At 47.2% G+C, this 17,440-nt stretch overlaps 2 protein-coding genes across 2 annotated transcripts; both read left to right on the forward strand.

Annotated features, from left to right (window-relative positions):
* The first annotated feature begins 1,613 nt into the window (after window positions 1-1,613).
* On the forward strand, window positions 1,614-5,582 carry LOC124486651 (coiled-coil domain-containing protein 112). The gene is made up of 11 exons (XM_047048391.1): window positions 1,614-1,976; window positions 2,277-2,389; window positions 2,556-2,677; window positions 2,772-2,861; window positions 2,977-3,052; window positions 3,208-3,466; window positions 3,824-3,961; window positions 4,287-4,697; window positions 4,896-4,991; window positions 5,089-5,207; window positions 5,391-5,582. The coding sequence occupies exons 1-11, from the start codon at window positions 1,809-1,811 to the stop codon at window positions 5,419-5,421; spliced, it is 1,623 nt and encodes a 540-aa protein (XP_046904347.1). The 5' UTR covers window positions 1,614-1,808; the 3' UTR covers window positions 5,422-5,582.
* Window positions 5,583-5,747: 165 nt separating this feature from the next.
* Window positions 5,748-14,634, forward strand: pggt1b (protein geranylgeranyltransferase type I, beta subunit). Its single transcript, XM_047048679.1, has 9 exons — window positions 5,748-5,915; window positions 6,554-6,672; window positions 7,869-7,933; window positions 8,443-8,594; window positions 8,720-8,852; window positions 9,426-9,471; window positions 11,136-11,320; window positions 12,112-12,220; window positions 14,259-14,634. Exons 1-9 carry the CDS (start codon window positions 5,788-5,790, stop codon window positions 14,405-14,407), a joined length of 1,086 nt encoding a protein of 361 aa, XP_046904635.1. The 5' UTR covers window positions 5,748-5,787; the 3' UTR covers window positions 14,408-14,634.
* The last annotated feature ends 2,806 nt before the right edge of the window (window positions 14,635-17,440 follow it).

Below are 17,440 nucleotides of genomic sequence, written 5' to 3' on the forward strand. Positions count from 1 at the left end.
TTACATACACTATATAGATGTAAATAATGCTTCACAAGAGTTCCAAGTGCTAGAATTTCTGAAAGATTTGTGTTTGTGTTATATTGGTAAGAGGTGTTTGTGAAGTAACTGCCAAAAGCCTGGAGTGTACATGTTTTGTTTAGGTCATGACACGGTGTGTGTTTATCAGGATCACAATCAGAAAGGGTTTTAATCACCATGAAAGTTTGCACAGACAAACAATTTACTTTGTCAGGAAGGTGCATACATTCAACATATAGGAGTAAATCTTAAATAAATAAATATATATATATACTATACAAGGTGCAGAGTCTAATCAACAAATACTAACTAATACTAAGGGGAAAGGTATGTAAAATAAACTAAATATTAAGTATAAAATGGATATAATGTACAGACTATAAATAACAAAATACAAATAGGGTACTTAGTGCATACACTTACACTTGCTGTGTGATTCAGTAAACTATGCCGGAATCCACAGAAATATATGCCATCGACACAGTACACAACAGGTTCAGTTTGGATGTCACCAAAATAGGGCCCAAAAAATATCAAACCAATCTAAATATAAAAAAAAAAAAAATAATAATAATAATAATAATATTACAGAAAAAAATATAATAATATATAATCATAATAATAAACGAGTAGGCGTACAGATGATTCCATTGTGCAAGGCCGGGTATGTTCTGGAAGAGGGCATGTGGGGTCACCCTCTAACCTTAGACACTTCTGCAAGAGAGAGGAGGTCTGAGAGAGAAAGAGATAGAGAGAGAGAGAGAGAGAGAGAGAGAGAGAGAGAGAGAGAGAGAGGGGTAGTGCTACGACCCAGGACAGAGGGAAAGGCACTTATAGCGATCACTTTCCCCGTCCCAGACTCACCCTCAGCCCAACCTGGCTGACCCTAGGGGGTCCTGCAGCTCGAGCGCTGCCAGGAGATGTAAACATGAGACACGTGCAAACCCACACGCGCTCCGGTTACCTACGCTCTGACCTATGGGTTAGCAGCAGCTATGCTCAGATGTCAGGAAAATTTACTAGGTCTTGACTGAGTGTGTCTGTGTATGTTATTTTGTGTGTGTAGATAGATAATATATATTTTGCTTGTAGGCCATGTTGCGAAACACCGCAAAAAAACACAAAACACCAGAAGGTCGATGGAAACATATTGCAGGTTCTAGTTCAAGGGTAGGTAGACTTACCCTTGACACTTAAACCCATTCATTCATAAGTGATCATATATCTTATTTTTTTTTTTAATTATTATTATTTATTTATTTTTTTGGGGGGGGGGGGGGGGGGGGGGGCAGACCGTTACATCTCATGTATCAAATGGGTATTTTCGTCATAGTGGCAGAGATGAATGTAGTAAATTATAACACCGCCCATTAGGGGATCGGTTGCTATTTGTGTTGCGAAGACAACGACGTCCCACAACCCTGAGATTGGCCATCCTAAATATCCTCTCTCAATAATGGATCTGTCTATTCATAGCCACTGTCAAGGGAGTAGGCCTACCTCTCAGTCATTGCTGAAAGTAATCGAAGCCGCTGCTCATCATTTTAAAGGGTTGTCTTAAAAATAACCTCATTATGGCAGCAGCTGATGCGTTTGTGCGTCATTTAACAGTAAATCACACGCATCTGTTGCCAGAATGGGTCTATAAAGTTTTACATTGAGCGTCGAGCGAGGCCCACAATTAGAAGTATATTGCATTGTTTATTGTTTATTGGAAGCGTAAAAGTGGTCTACACAATCACAGATGGAATATATTCTGTCTGTCTCTGGATAAGAGCGTCTGCTAAATGACTAAATGTCTCTCTCATTGGAGTTCTCTTCCAGATGAGTCAAGTGGAGAGCGACAGCGCCAACCGCTGGCCATACGGTCAAGACGTGATGAAAGTGCATCCAACAGGTGCGCAGTAAAGATGGCCTCCCTGACAACTGCAGAACCTGCTGCCAAACAACGGCTGGTATGTGTGTATCAATTGTTAAACAGTTATTTCTTACGAACGGACATCTTATTAACAAAATGTTTAGCATCCCTTGTATTTTTGGGAGCGCAAGCTATAAGCAATGGGGATAAGATCTTTCTCTCCAGGCGAGTGCTTGCAGAAATCGTTAGCCTGCAGGCTAGTTGTTTTGGGGTTGCTAGCCACAGTACATTGTAGCTCTAACAACAACAGTCTAAAAAGAGAAACGTAGTCTCTAGGCCTATAATACTATACTTTTATAATAATACCTACCTTTGTTTGTGTGTGCGCTTTTTCCAGGGTGAAGGGGACTTCCATGGCATTGCACACCACAATGCACAGAACAACGAGGAAAAAGTTTCTCAGCAAAAGAAGACGGAATTCCTACGAACTGCACACAAGCTGAAGAAACAGTAAGATTTTCTCAACATCGGTTTGTTTTATAGAAGATATATATATATATGTATATATCACTGTTTTCCCCTTACACCGTTCTTGTTTGTAACTTTTGTCAGCCAGGTCAATGTTGTGTTTTGTGAATTCAGGTATGGACTTTGTTGTTTATTAACATGAGTACAGGATTGAGAAGATAGAGAACGAGAGAAGGTTGAGTGCCCAACCCAGGAAAAATATCTTGAAAGATGGATACGAGGGGGTGGAGGAGTTCGAGAACGATCTGCGGAAGGAGTGTCAGTCTGAAAGTCAGTCTAGAAATAGTCTGCGTTCAGATTTGTCTGAAAACGATCCTTGACAACATCCTGGCGGTTGTGTTATAGCTCTCTCTCATCCTAACAGTGGTCAGTCTGCAGAAACAGCTGGTCAAAATCCATCATGGAGTGAAGAGATTTCAGAGGCAGCTAACTGACGTCAGGCCAACTCCAGAATGTAAGTCTGTCCACTTGAGTCGTGGCTAGAGGGTTGTACTCTGTAACACTGATGTTTTCAGCATTCGTCTACTTATAGGTTACCTGCTTTATTATATCTTAATTACATGTTCCAGTGATTGAGAAACTGAAAGAAATAATGACCGAAGTGGAGAATTCAATCAACACTTTCAAGGAGGACCAACGTTATCGGTAACACATATCACAGATATTACAACCCGATTCTCACACAGTACACATTCCAGAATATGTTTATTTAACTATAAAACCTCTCTTGCTCTTTCTTTCCTCTCCTCCTCCTTCTTCTCCTCCTCCTTCCTCTTTCCTCTCCTCCTCCTCCCCCTCAGGTACGAGGAGCTGTTGAAGGAGGAGAGGACCTGTGCCCTGGAGGTCAGTGCCTTTGAGAGGAAAATGGATGCCTGGTCAACAGCTGGAAAAGCCGACGCCCACCTGGTCCTGGCCCCGCCTCCCTCAGCCAAGGTGGGCGTGGCCAGAGCCACGGAGGCGGAGCCTCCCCCTGAGGTGTCGGCCCTGGAGACGTTCCTGCTGCAGACGGGGGGGATGCAGGGGGGCTGGGACCCCTACGACCACCAGAGCTTCCTCAAGGTGAGGGGAGGATGTACAGAACTAATAATTTAATCAAAGACTAATCTAAGAGAGTCAGATGGCTGACCGGTTAGGGAATCGGGCTATTAATCAGAAGGTTTCCGGTTCAATTCCTGGCTGTGTCAAATGACGTTGTGTCCTTGGGCAAGGCACGCTACTTGCCTGTGGGGGAATGTCCTTGTACTTACTGTAAGTCGCTCTGGATAAGAGTGTCTGCTAAATGACTAAATGTAAAATGTAATCTATATGAGATAAACACACAAGAGAAGATGACCGGAAATATGCCTATCCCTGACAAAGAACAACCTTGACAACAGTAGGAGACAGTGTGAAAATGTCTCTATGATATCCGTGCAGGTGTGGACCAAACACCATGGGAGGCCTGCCTACAGGAAGGAGGCCCAGCTGTACCTGCCCAGCCGGACCCTGCAGGACCTGCAGAAGCACGAGGACTGGTACCTGGAGCTGCTGCACCTCCAACACCAGAAGAAGGAGGTAGTGATCACCAGGACACCGCCCTGTCAGTCTCCCTGGCCCAATACAGGCTCTGTAGTGAATACCATGTTGTTAGTTACCCCTTTGCGGAAATCAACCGTGGGCAGACTGAGGGGTTTATTAGATGCTTGTAAAAAGCAGAATGTCCAGGTGATTTGATAATATAAAGGTCTTTGTTTATTGGTAACTCTTAGCTGTTTCCAGAAATAAAGAGTTGTCTTACCTCTGGTTTCTAAAGTTCTGAGTTAGGAACTAGGACGTTTCTAACTGGGATGAATGAAGGATGAAAGGTTTTCTAGCTGACTTGTTGTTCCTCCACCACCAGGCAATCCAGAGGTGGAGGTCAGCCAGGCAGCAGAGCAGGCTAGCCAGGCTGCAGGTCCAAGGTGAGGAGGAGGGCACTGCCAGGAGGGACGCCCAGGCCCTGGCCCTGCAGCGCCAGGCCGAGGAGGAGAGGAGGGAGGCTGCCTTGCGTCTGGAGGACTGGAGGGAGCGGAGGAGGAGGCAGCAGGAGCAGGAGGAGGAGCGGAGGCGGGCGGAGGAGGTGCAGCAGAGGAGGAGGGTGCAGGAGGAGCGAAGGAGGCAGCAGGAGGTGAAGCTGGCTCTGGAGGCCCAGCTCCGAGAGAGGAGGGAGGAGGAGGAGGCACAGGCGCTGAGGAGGGCTGAGGAGGAGCAGGGGGAGGAGGAGGAGAGGAGGCGGACGGCTGGACAGGAGATCAGACGCTTCCAGGAGAGGGTTTGTCAACAAATTATGTATTTATTAGCTCATCAAGTCCAAAGTAACAGGTCCTCATTCAGGTATATAATGAATTCATTTAAGAGACGTTTTTATCCAAAGTGATGGATGGGGGGGAGTAAGAACTGTATAGTGACACTACGTGTTTATGCTTGGTTGGAGGTCGGGTCAGAGTGTGATGTTAGTTGCTCTTTGCAGGACCTCCACAAGATGGAAAGCAAACTTCAGGAGAAACAACTGAAGGACAAGCAGGAAGAGGAGAGACAGAAGAGACTAGCAAAGTTGAAGGAGAAGGTACTGGGAAATATCAATCTTTAATCCCTTGACCCGCACCATGACTGAGGATTGTGCGGTTGGCTGAGTTGAAATGTTTTGTTTTTCACCTCCTGAGGTGGTGGTGAATGTCAGCCGTGACCCCGCCAGAGTGTGCAAGCCCACCAGGGGCTGGGAGGAACGTACCAAAGAGATCGGGCCCACGGGGGGAGGGCCTGTATTGCAGATGTTCCACAGGTAAACTCGCTCAGAGTAATGCATTCGGTTTTGGTGGGTTGAGCCAGGTGTGGTTACTGTATGGTGGTGTAGCCATAAGATGTATGCACTGTTTATATGTCGCTTTGGATAAAAGTGTGCTAAATGAATAAAATGTAATGATATGTCATTGTTTTAAGCTCTAATTTCATTGTTTTTTTCTAGGGCGATTCCTACCTGGAGGCAAGGACTGTGACACAGGCCAAGGGAGTGTCATAAGTAGATTATATTTGTATGCTTTTAAAGAAGCATGCTAAATGTTTTAAAAATGTACCTTCAGAGTCAGTTTCTTTGACTTGTAAATAGTTGTCTGCTCTATTGCAATGTTGCCTTTAATTGTGTGAAACTTATTTTATTAAAATGAAATTGTTTTGGTATTCATAAATGTTATCTCTGTAAATATTCTGTTTTCTTATACATCTTCCATACAATTCCTACCACCACCCTACCACACCTAATCCAAACCTATCGACCAACCTGGCAACCCAAAAGGCAGTCGACTTGTTTACGGATGTGATGTTGTCTTGGTTACGGAAGTTGTTGCTAGTTGTCGACCTCAAAGATGGCGGAGGAAGAGAACCCGCTTGCCGAATTTGAGCAAATTGACTTTTTAAGAGATCGTCATGTACGATTCTTTGAAAGGTCGTTGCAGGTGTTGCCAGAGAGATATGCGTCGCTTGAAACAAGCAGGTACATAAATCGTAAAGGAAAGATTCTGTCCCAATTTTCTCTTTACAACTTCCTCATCTACTGTAGCGAAGCTAGCCATCCTTGCTGTTTGAAATGGGAGGCTAGTAGTCAAGCTAGCATTAGCTAACTTTGCGTGTTTCATCTGTCGGTCACATGTAATAGGTAATAGTTTTAAACTAGCTAGCTAAATAACTTTGGGTAGCGGTGACTGTGAGGGCAGAAACATTGTGTTACTGTACTGTAGATGTGTAATCAGAGGTTTTTAAGAGCTCGTTCTCAAAGTGACAGCTACTGTCACGTACAGTAACCGCTGGCTTTCATCACCTATAGCCGGCTAACTAAGTACGTGATTTCTTTTTAATCAAATTATTTCTGTGTCATAATTTAACCAATCCCAGAGTGTTCTCTTAAAGTTAAAACGCATTTCTACTTTCATCTGTCTTGATCCCGAGTGGCATTTCTGCGAAATAATGTAACGAATTCTGTTGAGTCGTTTTTACCCAAAGCAATCTATACACGTGGGTATTCGAACCAGCTTCACCCTGATCTCCAAGTCAAAAACTCTGTAGTATAGCTATACCCAATCCACCTAATATGACTGAGTTTTGCTGTGTCGGGTGTGGTTTTATCTTGGCCAGGTTGACCATAGTGTTCTTCGCCTTGTCTGGCCTGGACGTTTTGGATGCACTGGACGTGATAGACAAGCCCAGCATGATAGAGTGGATCTACTCCTTACAAGTCCTGCCCAGCGACGATCGTGAGTACCCTGGAGCTTTGACGCACTGTTCATAGATCGCCTTGGATAAAATTGTTGTGCTAAATGGATAAAAAGTTCGCGTAAATGAACTGTACTGCACACACTAGACACTAGGGGTGTAACGATACACTCAGCTCACGATTCAATACATATCACAATACTGTGTGTACAATACAATACGAATCACGATACTTTGAACAACATTGAAACTGAAATTCAGGTAACAGATTTATTTCCAAAACATTAAACATTTTCGATAATTGTCTTTGTTGTATATACAATTCAGTTAATTTAGTTCGAGCGATTTCTGTGAATGCAATGAATGCACTCGTGATGCAAGTGCAGAGTAGGTCGTGTGCTGGTAGCTCAACCAATAGGATCAAACAGATGTCATATTGTAAAAATATTGCCAAAACTATACAACACATATTGTATACATTTAGTATTGTGATATATTGTTCCACAGTATATTGTTCCACCCCTGCTGGCCCCCCACAGCTGCCCCCTTCATTAGGCTTGAAGGCAACTTATTGGGGCAGTGGCCAGACTTCATATTCCGCCCCTCCCACATGCGTGTAAAGACTCTCTGGGTTTGATCAAGTGAATATTTGATAAGCTTTCATCTGGACAGTCCTAATCACTCCCTTCAGCCATCTGTTCCGAGTCCTCACGCCTTAGGTTGAATTATTCATCTGAGGAACATGAATCTTACCAGGAAGTTTTTTTTTTTTTGTTGGTGCACTGGAAAAGCTTCTGCCATATGTTACCCATGTTTCTTTTGATTAGAGCCAGGATACTAACAGGAATGTGAGATTTCACCAAATGTTAGCTAAATTAAATTCTAGGTGTTTATTTTTTGCAAAGCTGTTGTATGTGTCACTCACTGTACATATCTTTGTTGACGCGCCTAGACGAGCAGATTGAGTTTGTGTTGTAATATGGTGATAAGTAGTGTTACATGACTGCTATTAAGTTCATTATCTTACTTCCATACTCCTGGCTTTACTGCAGCCTCTTTGGGTTCAACCTTCTCATGGACACTAGATGGCAGTAGTGCACCAGAGTAAAACACAGCCTCCCCTCTGTGTAGCTCAGAAACCTACTGACGTTATTCATCTGTGTAGCACAGAAACCTACTGACGTTATTCATCTGTGTAGCACAGAAACCTACTGACGTTATTAATCTGTGTCCTCAGAATCAAATCTAGGACGATGTGGTTTCCGGGGGTCGTCACACATTGGAGTTCCATACAGCACCAAGGTATGGCTGGCCACAACTAGGAAGTAACTGAGGACCAATACTTTGTTCCTGTACTTAAGTAGATTTTTCTGGTATTAGTACTTCCCTATTTATTTTTAAATAAATCACACTAGTATCTGTACATTCTACTTATTACATTTTAAAGCCAGGATCGTTACTTTAGTTTTAATCTGTATAAGGTGGCACGATCAATATTATTTCTTGTCATTGTCTTTTTACAAACGTAAGCTAGTCTACGAAGCTACCATGGAGCAAGGCAGAAGGCAACAATCATGATTTTTTCTAAAAAAGGTTTTGAAAGGTTGAAGAAATCTCCCCTCCTTTTGGCTGCTCCTCTCTCCTCTCCTTTCACTGCGTGTGTGGATTTTTTTTTGTTGAAAAAAGAACTCAGCACTTTTGATCCTTCTTCTCCCGCTGTACTTCCCAGATGGGGAACTTCCCCACAATGTCTTTGGATAAAAGCTTCTGAATGAATGAAATGTACCAGCTGCTGTCTGTGTCCTGCCCAGGGCCTGGGGGTGGCACACCCCTACGACAGCGGCCACGTGGCCATGACCTACACAGGGCTGGCCTGCCTGCTAATCCTGGGAGACGACCTGAGCCGCGTCAACAGAGAAGCCTGCATGGCCGGGCTCAGGGCTCTGCAGCTGGAGGACGGAAGGTGAGGAGGGGATGGTGGTCAGACAGGCAGACAAGCAGACAGACAGACAGTCCAGGATGACCCTGTGACCCAGCATGAACTTCCTCCCAGTGAACAGTGTCTCTGTATCCTCCCTGTGTCTGCAGCTTCTACGCCGTCCCAGAGGGAAGTGAGAACGACATGCGCTTTGTCTACTGCGCTGCCTGTATCTGCTACATGCTCAACGACTGGTCCGGCATGGACACACACAAGGCCACGGAGTACGTCAGGAAGAGCATGGTAGGTCTGTCCAACACACAGGACAGTGTACCAGGGTTAAGCAACATTACTGCGCCTGCACCATTGTGCTGACTGGGACCATGTTGAGTCATTGTGCATCACATCATCAGGGCTCCTTAGAACTGAAGCCCTCTGAGACAATATCATTTAGCCACCGGCTGCTGTACCCAGCACAATAGTCTAGCGTTCGCCTCCCTCCCTAACCTCCCTCCCTCCCTCCCTAACCTCCCTAACCTCCCTCCCTCCCTAACCTCCCTCCCTCCCTCCCTCCCTAACCTCCCTCCCTCCTCTCCCCCGGGGTCACAGGCAAGGAGAGAAGGCACTATTGTCTCTCCTCTCTCTCGTCTCTGGTCTCTCTTTGCCCTCCTGTCCAGCACAGTTCCTCCAACAGTGGATTATAAAATCCAGCTAGCCGGTTAGCCTAGCTCTAGTGCTAGCCTGGATGTGTCTCTCTCTCATCATGGCGTTGCCGTGGTGACGTGCTTTTCTTTTGATCCTGCGTGACTGACTAATGTTGGGTCATTCAGCTCTGTCGGTTAGTTTTGTTTATTTGTTGGTTTTCTCTCTCCACAGTCTTATGACAACGGGATTGGTCAGGGGGCGGGGCTGGAGTCCCATGGTGAGTGTGTGTGTGTGTGTGTGTGAGAGAGAGAGAGTGTAACTTCCTGTGTACACAGGAAGCAGTCTGTCCACTCACAATTAAAGACACAAGACCATGTTCGTACTGGGAATACAATAGTACATGGTTGGAGGAGGCTCAATCACACACATGTCTCTCACACACACACACACACACACACACACACACACACACGTGTCTCTCTCACACACACACACACACACACACACACACACACACACACACACACACACACACATGTCTCTCACACACACACACACACACACACACACACGTGTCTCTCTCACACACACACACACACACACGTGTCTCTCACACACACATACATGCGTGTCCATCCACAGTACATCATTGCAGTCCTATTAGACTGTCCCCGGAGGTACACGCCCCAGTATGAAGATCCCTCTCTCTGGCACGGTCACATGACACAGGAAAAGATTCATTACAGTTCACTCCCAGCCAGAACCAAATGGTTACCTTTATTCAACCACATTCTGGAAGTGTGATTATAAGTATTATAGACTCCACACCCTTATTATAGTGTATGTGCCAAGGGGAGGATAATACTAAGGCCAAATGCCTGTGTGTGGGTGTTTGTGTGTATAGGTGTGTGTGTTTGTGTGTATAGGTGTGTGTTGGGCCCTTCCTAATTATTTTCTGCCTGCACAGCCCTCCATTTCTGCTTCAGCTAAGATGTATAGCCCCCCCTCCCCCCCCACACACACACACACAGACAGTTTCCGTGGTGATGAGCAGGTAGTGAGGTGGGGTGACAGCTGAACACTAAGGGGTGTGATGGATGGATGGAGCTTCTCTAACGTGGATGATCAACCCCATCATTACCTAAACACACACCACACCACACACCACACACACACACACACACCACACACACAAACACACACACACCACACACACACACCACACACAGACACACACACACACCACACACACACCACACACAAACACACACCACACACACACTCTCTCTCTCTCTCTGCTGGAGTGCTCCTCCAGGCACAGGAAGGATACTGATGTGATCAAAGAGAGAGATTAACCAGCATAACATTGTGCGTTAGTGTGTTTGGTTGGCATGGGGGTGCATGTTATCTGAGGGGCCCTCAAGCGTACTGTACTTAGAACAGTGTCGCACCCTGTTATTTATACCTTGTTATTAAACTGCTGTTAGTGTACAGTCTAACCTGCCTGTCTGTGGGTCTACCTGTCTGTGGGTCTACCTGTCTGTGGGTCTACCTGTCTGTCAGCTGTCCAGTCACTGTCAGCTCACTAACCTCAGCTTTCCGTGCAATGGCAGGTCTGTTTGTCTGTCTCTGTGTGTCTGTCTGTCTCTGTCTGTGTGTCTGTGTCTGTCTGTGTGTCTGTCTCTGTGTGTCTGTCTGTGTCTCTGTCTGTGTGTCTGTCTCTGTGTGTCTGTTTCTGTGTGTCTGTCTCTGTGTGTCTGATTCTGTCTGTGTGTGTTGCTGTCGCTGTCTATAAACTGACCCCGCCTTCCCCTTCCCCTGTGATTGGATCTCTATTCAGTCTGTCAACATCCCAGCCTGCCTCCCTATCTCTCTCCATCCATCCCTCCATGCCCTCATCCTCCCCTCTCAGCTTGTTGACCCCTGACCTCTGACCCCCAGGCGGGTCCACATTCTGTGCGGTGGCGGCGCTGAGGCTCATGGGCCGGCTGGAGGAGGCTCTGAGCCAGCGGGAGCTGGACAGGATCCGCCGCTGGTGCATCCTGAGGCAGCGGAACGGCTTCCAGGGCCGACCCAACAAACCCGTCGACACCTGCTACTCCTTCTGGGTGGGCGCCACACTGGAGGTAGAGCACACACACTCTGACACACTCAGACACACACACACTCTGACACACACACTCTCTGACACACACACGCATGAGAGACTATACTCTGAGTCTGTTGAAATGGGTAGAACCATCTCAAACAGTCCATAGCCTGTGCTGTTTTAGTCCCGGGTCCACAGGCTGCACCTTCCCCCAGCAGACAGACGAGGCCCAGCCCCTCCGCGCTCACACACGCCAGCACAGCGTGTGGGATCCCCATGTGTACAATGTTAAACCTGCAGTGTACAGACGTGTGTGTGTGTGTGGTCATGTTAGGCACTGTCAGCTTTAAACGCTGTCTGTGAGCAGGCTAACCTGAGACTGGAACCTGACCCATCACACACACACACACTCCCTAACAAGTATCTCTGCAGCAGTGTTGACTCCAGTACTGCAGCAAACAGCTATGAGATCTGATACCTGTACAGTACATCTTGATATGCATGTTCTATATCAGGGTGTTTTGAATAGGACATCAATAGAGGTACACTGACATGTGATATGCTGGAGTGATTTGTGTGGCTCGGCTGGTAGTCTTAAGCTGCACACCGGATCTTGCTGGGTGTGTGATGGGTTGGTCATGACACAGTGCTGTCTCCTTTAGGGCTCATGCTGCTGTTCTCTGGGGGGGGGCTCCTTCCTGCGCTCTAAGGTGTTGTGGTGAAATGTGCACCCCTGTCCTCCTCACCCCTTCTGTCGTTCCCCATCTCTCTCTCTCTCTTTGTCTCTCTCTCTCTTTGTCTCTCTCTCTCTCTCTCCTCGCTCTCTAGTTGTTGGATGTGTTTCAGTACACTAACTTTGAGAAGAACCGCAACTACATCCTGTCAACTCAGGACCGGCTGGTGGGAGGCTTCGCCAAGTGGCCTGACAGCCACCCAGGTAGGGGGGAGGGGGGGAGTAGAGAGGCCTGTTTTGGTCCAACAGAGATGTGTTGAAAGGGATGTGTGTGTGTGTTTGTGACAGAGAGAGACAGAGAGACAGAGAGAGACAGAGAGACAGAGAGAGACAGAGAGAGACAGAGAGAGACAGAGAGACAGAGAGAGACAGAGAGAGACACAGAGAGACAGAGAGAGACATAGAGAGACAGAGAGAGACAGAGAGAGACAGATGTTGGCCCCTGTCAGTGGAAACAAGCTGGTAACTGTACACTCCGAGGGAGGGAGGGAGGGAGGGAGGGAGGGAGGGATGGATGGATGGATGGATGGAGGGAGGGAGGGAGGGAGGGATGGATGGATGGAGGGATGGAGGGAGGGAGGGAGGGAGGGAGGGAGGGAGGGATGGATGGATGGAGGGATGGAGGGATGGAGGGATGGATGGATGGAGGTGTATATCTTATTAATGAAGTGATTATCGTCCAGCCAGAGCCATGGGAGAGCATCCTGCTCAGCTTACAGGACTGCTTGTTCCTCAGCCAGGGTGAGGCCAGGGGTGAGGCCAGGGGTGAGGCCAGGGGTGAGGCCAGGGCTGGTGTTTAACTGAGGTTAGGGGTGAGGCCAGGGGTGAGGGAGAACAACACACACTGAAAACAAAAGCCTCAGAGGGAAGGGAGAGAGAGAGGGGGGGGGAGGGGGAGGGGGAGGGCATAATCTAGTCAAAGTCAAGTCTGGGTGTAAAACATCCTTGATTATGTTTTGGACAGGGATGTAAAATGTAGTTTTTTTTATTCGATCATCTGAGAGTATTTTTAGATCTGATTATAAGGCTGTTATTGTGAAATCCCACATTCAAGTCCGCATCCTACATGCCTAGGGCCAAAGTTCTCTAGAATGTTCTAGAAGCTCCGTAAACACAGCACATCACCGCAGCTAACAAAATACATCTATCCCATAACGCCAGGAGACATGAATCATGATCAATATTAGAAATGGCTTTATAATTGATTTAACGTCCCAGGTCCAATCCCATATCATTTAATTATAATTGAATAAAGGTCCACTTTACTGCGCTGCTGGCTCACGACCCCTCCTGTGGGAAGTGGCCCTTTAAGAGGGGTCAGCATGCATTATGTATGTCTGCTTTACAGGGGCTGTCTCACAACAATACACCCATTCACTCACACACACACACACACACACACACAGATGCACTCACACACACACTGTTGTTTTTGTTGCTTGTCAAGACAACAGCAGAGATGGTCTGGGCAGATCTGTGCTCTCTGTTTTCAGTTGTTGATGAATGTAGGCTGCAGGGAGCTGCTGGTAGCATGTGGAGGTGCAGACCTGCAGGGAGCTGCTGGTAGCATGTGGAGGTGCAGACCTGCAGGGAGCTGCTGGTAGCATGTGGAAGTGCAGACCGTGGCTTCATGGATGTCTCATCATTCTGGAAGCTTCCTGGGGGCTTCTTGGTCAGGCAGTTAAGGACATAAAGCTTTCAGGAAATCGAACGCTAAAATAGGATTTGGTGGAGTTTATTGGCATCCTGTCGGTTATCTTGTCCAGATCAGTTTCATTCAGAAACACAAGCAGGAGACGGTCTGAGGCTGGAACTACGACACAGAGTTGACATCAATGATCTTCCTTTAAATAAATAAAATAATCATATTACTGTAACTCCATGTGATGGAGGCAGGGGGGTGGTGTGTGTCTTTTGTTTCGGATATAGGGCTGTAGCTGATCGTCCACACACACAAACACACACACACACACACACCCCAGGCTGCGGGTTGCCAGGTGTGGCCCTGCTGTCAAACTGGGTCAGACCTGAGCAACCGAAAACAGAGCTGCACGCCAGATCTAGTAGCCGATTGTTAAATGCTGTCTAACTATCACTAGCAGCTGCCTCTCTCTGTGTGTGTGTGGTGTGTAGTAGGTGTGGGTGTGTAGGAGTGGGTGTGTATGAGGTGTGTGTATGTGTGTGTGTGTGTATGTGTGTGTAGGTGTGTGTCTGACCTAGTTTCTCCCGGTGTTGTCTCCAGATCCGCTCCACGCCTACTTTGGGATCTGTGGTCTGTCTCTGATGGGTGAGGCTGACCTGCGCAGGGTCCACCCTGCTCTCAACGTCACCCAGAGGGCCTTCCAGTACCTGCAGCAGCTGCACCAGACCTGGGCCAGCACCTGCACCTGACAGCTGGACACACAGACCCCCCCCCCTCCTCCCTCTCACCCTGTCCCTCACACCTCACCCCCCTCCCCCGCCTACGTCCTCCAGCCTGATTCCAAGCTTCCCAGTGTTCACCTCCACACACCGTACCCCATCACTCCCCGCCACTGTGTTAGCCACTAACCATCAGCACCCCCCCACATACACCCTGGCAGCCTTCCCTGGGCCCCCTATCTAGCCCCCCCCCCCCCCCACCGACTGTGACCCCCAGCTCCCCTCATCCCACCACCACAACAAGCCCCCCCCCTAGCCATGTCTAGCCTCCCCCCCCCCCCCCCATCCTCAGCTACTTTAGCAATAGAAACCCTAGTCATCAGAGGAGAGAGGAGAGGACTCGCGCTGGATCGGAGGGAAGAGAAAAGGCGAATAAATAAAAGAACGTCTCCATCAATTATTGAGGCCAAACAGGCGGAAGGGATTCTACCCTGGCCACGCCCCCAAGCACCACTCAGTATCACCAGGTTGAACCGGACTCCAAATGTGTCTGCGTTGGTTTAGAGGGAAACATTCATCACACTTCTGTCTCTCTTCACTTTCACGTTTCAGAGACGGCTTCTGCGAAGGCGTGGACGCCTGGATGCTAGATTCCGCCTCGGTCACACGACCATCTCAAACACTTCGCTTACAAGTTTTTTGCCTTGAATTTTGTTTGGTTGTGTTGTTGTTTTTTTTATTATGTCATTTTGTTTTCTAAAGATGATTTTTGTTGTGAAGAACACAACAACATGGTGACTAACCACACCTCGTCAAAGCCTCTTGTGTTCCCAGAACTCACGGTTGATGGTCATTGCGTTTCTGTCTGTTTTGTTAGCCGCTGTCTGGTGTTCTGTGAGTGAGCGGTCCTCTCGGCCAATCACAGTCCTCGGCCCTCTGAGGTTAGGTTGACCGGGCGCCACTCACGCAAACTTGATTCTCCTCTCTGAAATGTGCCTCACACAGCAGACCGGCTGCACTCTACCCTGAGATGCAGAGAGAGCCCCCCTCCCCTTCCACACACAAACAACACACACAGCCCATCCCTAGCTGCCTAGCTCAGCTATCTTCAGTTCTGCTTCTAGAGAGCTGCAGCACTGCAGAGAGCTGGTCTTTGGTGCGTTGAAGGTTGAAGGAGCAGGCCTGAGATAGTCAGAACCACCTCTCGTCTCACGTCACTTAAGTGAGACAGAAATGTGTGAACTCACGCTGCCAGGCTGGTTGTTGTTGCTAACGATGATTAGACTAGCATCTATGGCCAAGCTAAGTGGATGTTAGGCTACCAAGTCCAACTAGAGATCAATGGACAGGCATCTATGGCTGAGCTAACTGCTAAGCGCTAGGCTAGGTGGTCCAGGGGAGGGTCTCTCTGCATCTCTCAGGTGGCTGCAGGTGAGTGGGTTACTGGGTCAGACACCTGACACCTGAATGTTTGCCTCGTCATGAACTAGACTATAAAAACAGCAAAAGTCGAAATTGAATTTATTTTTTCTATACTTTATAGAAATATTAAGTGTAGACTTGTATAAAAAAAAAGATCAAATCTATCCTGCAAGTGCTCAGTGTAATAACTGCTTACACCAGTGAGAAAGTGGAATTTGATATGCATCATTGAAATGTGAATTCAACAATGGCATATTATTATCATGTCAAAATGATAAAACGATGGCTTGGCAGTATTTATGTGAAACGATTAAACAATATGCCTAATTTTGATTTGCACCATCTTTGAACCTGTCTTCAGTTGAGAATGTGTTTCAAACCCTCCGTAGTTTGCATGATGAACTGGACATCGGACCAGGAAGTACACATGGGCTCTGGGTACAGGAAGAGGAAGTACACATGGGCTCTGGGTACAGGAAGAGGAAGCACACATGGGCTCTGGGTACAGGAAGAGGAAGTACACATGGGCTCTGGGTAGAGGACCAGGAAGTACACATGGGCTCTGGGTAGAGGACCAGGAAGTACACATGGGCTCTGGGTAGAGGACCAGGAAGTACACATGGGCTCTGGACCCTGGCCGTGTTTGGCTGGTGTGACAGGAGGTCCCATGAAGCTACGCTGAAATTGTAATCTCTTCTTCGTTGGTGTCTGACGTACAGGGTAGTGTTCAGTCTTAAGTTCAGTGCTAAGAAGACCTGCTGGTTGTCATCCAGTTCATCAGTTGGATACAACCCCCCCCTCCCTCCCTCTCTCTCTCCCCTCCAATGAGGTGAGTATCTTGTTGCTAGGTACCCAGACATTACAGACCCTAATAAGGACCCCAGAGGTGAGGTTTCCTTGCTACAACATTTCTCCTCCACTTTTGTATATTGCGCAGATAAGACTCAGAGGTCACAGCATCATCATTCCCTGCCGTCCTCGTGTGGCTCTTGTGAGTCACTGACTGTATCTCGAGGTATATGACATAAACGTTACAGAACAACAGGATTGAACCACAGCCATATGGTGTCCTTCAACCTGATCAATGTAATCGTTAAAAACAAACAAGTGACGATTATGTTACTTCCTTTTACAGCCTCTATCGCCCATAAAGGCTGTAAAATAAATAAATAAATGATGGGGCACTGGGGAATTTCTGTATGGGCCTCCCTCTGTCTCGTCAGGCAGGTGACAGTGGTGGTTTTAGAGCTCATTACGGCCATCTTGTTTCCGTTTTTCTTGGTCGCATCCCACCAATGAGACACTGTACGCGCGAGGCGACCATCTGGTGACGCCAACCTGTCGCCATGCGTGGAACAAGTGGCATTGCCAACAATTACGCACAACTTAATCCTTTCTTTTTTATAGATGTTGCGTTTAAATCGCATTTTATAGGCCTACGCGAAGACGTGCAGTTAAAAAGAGAGAAACATGATTGTATGCAGTTGTTTGGAAACAAAATATCGAAATTGTTTAAGGGGGTCCTATACCACTGTTTAATGCACATCTACAAATCCGATTAGCACATGCATAAAAATAATCATGCCAAAGGTCTTTGTGCTTAGGTCATTGTGAACAAATAGGCCAACGCTATATAAAGCA

The sequence above is a fragment of the Hypomesus transpacificus genome, chromosome 24 (genome assembly GCF_021917145.1).
Source record: "Hypomesus transpacificus isolate Combined female chromosome 24, fHypTra1, whole genome shotgun sequence".
NCBI classification, from domain to species: Eukaryota; Metazoa; Chordata; class Actinopteri; order Osmeriformes; family Osmeridae; genus Hypomesus; species Hypomesus transpacificus.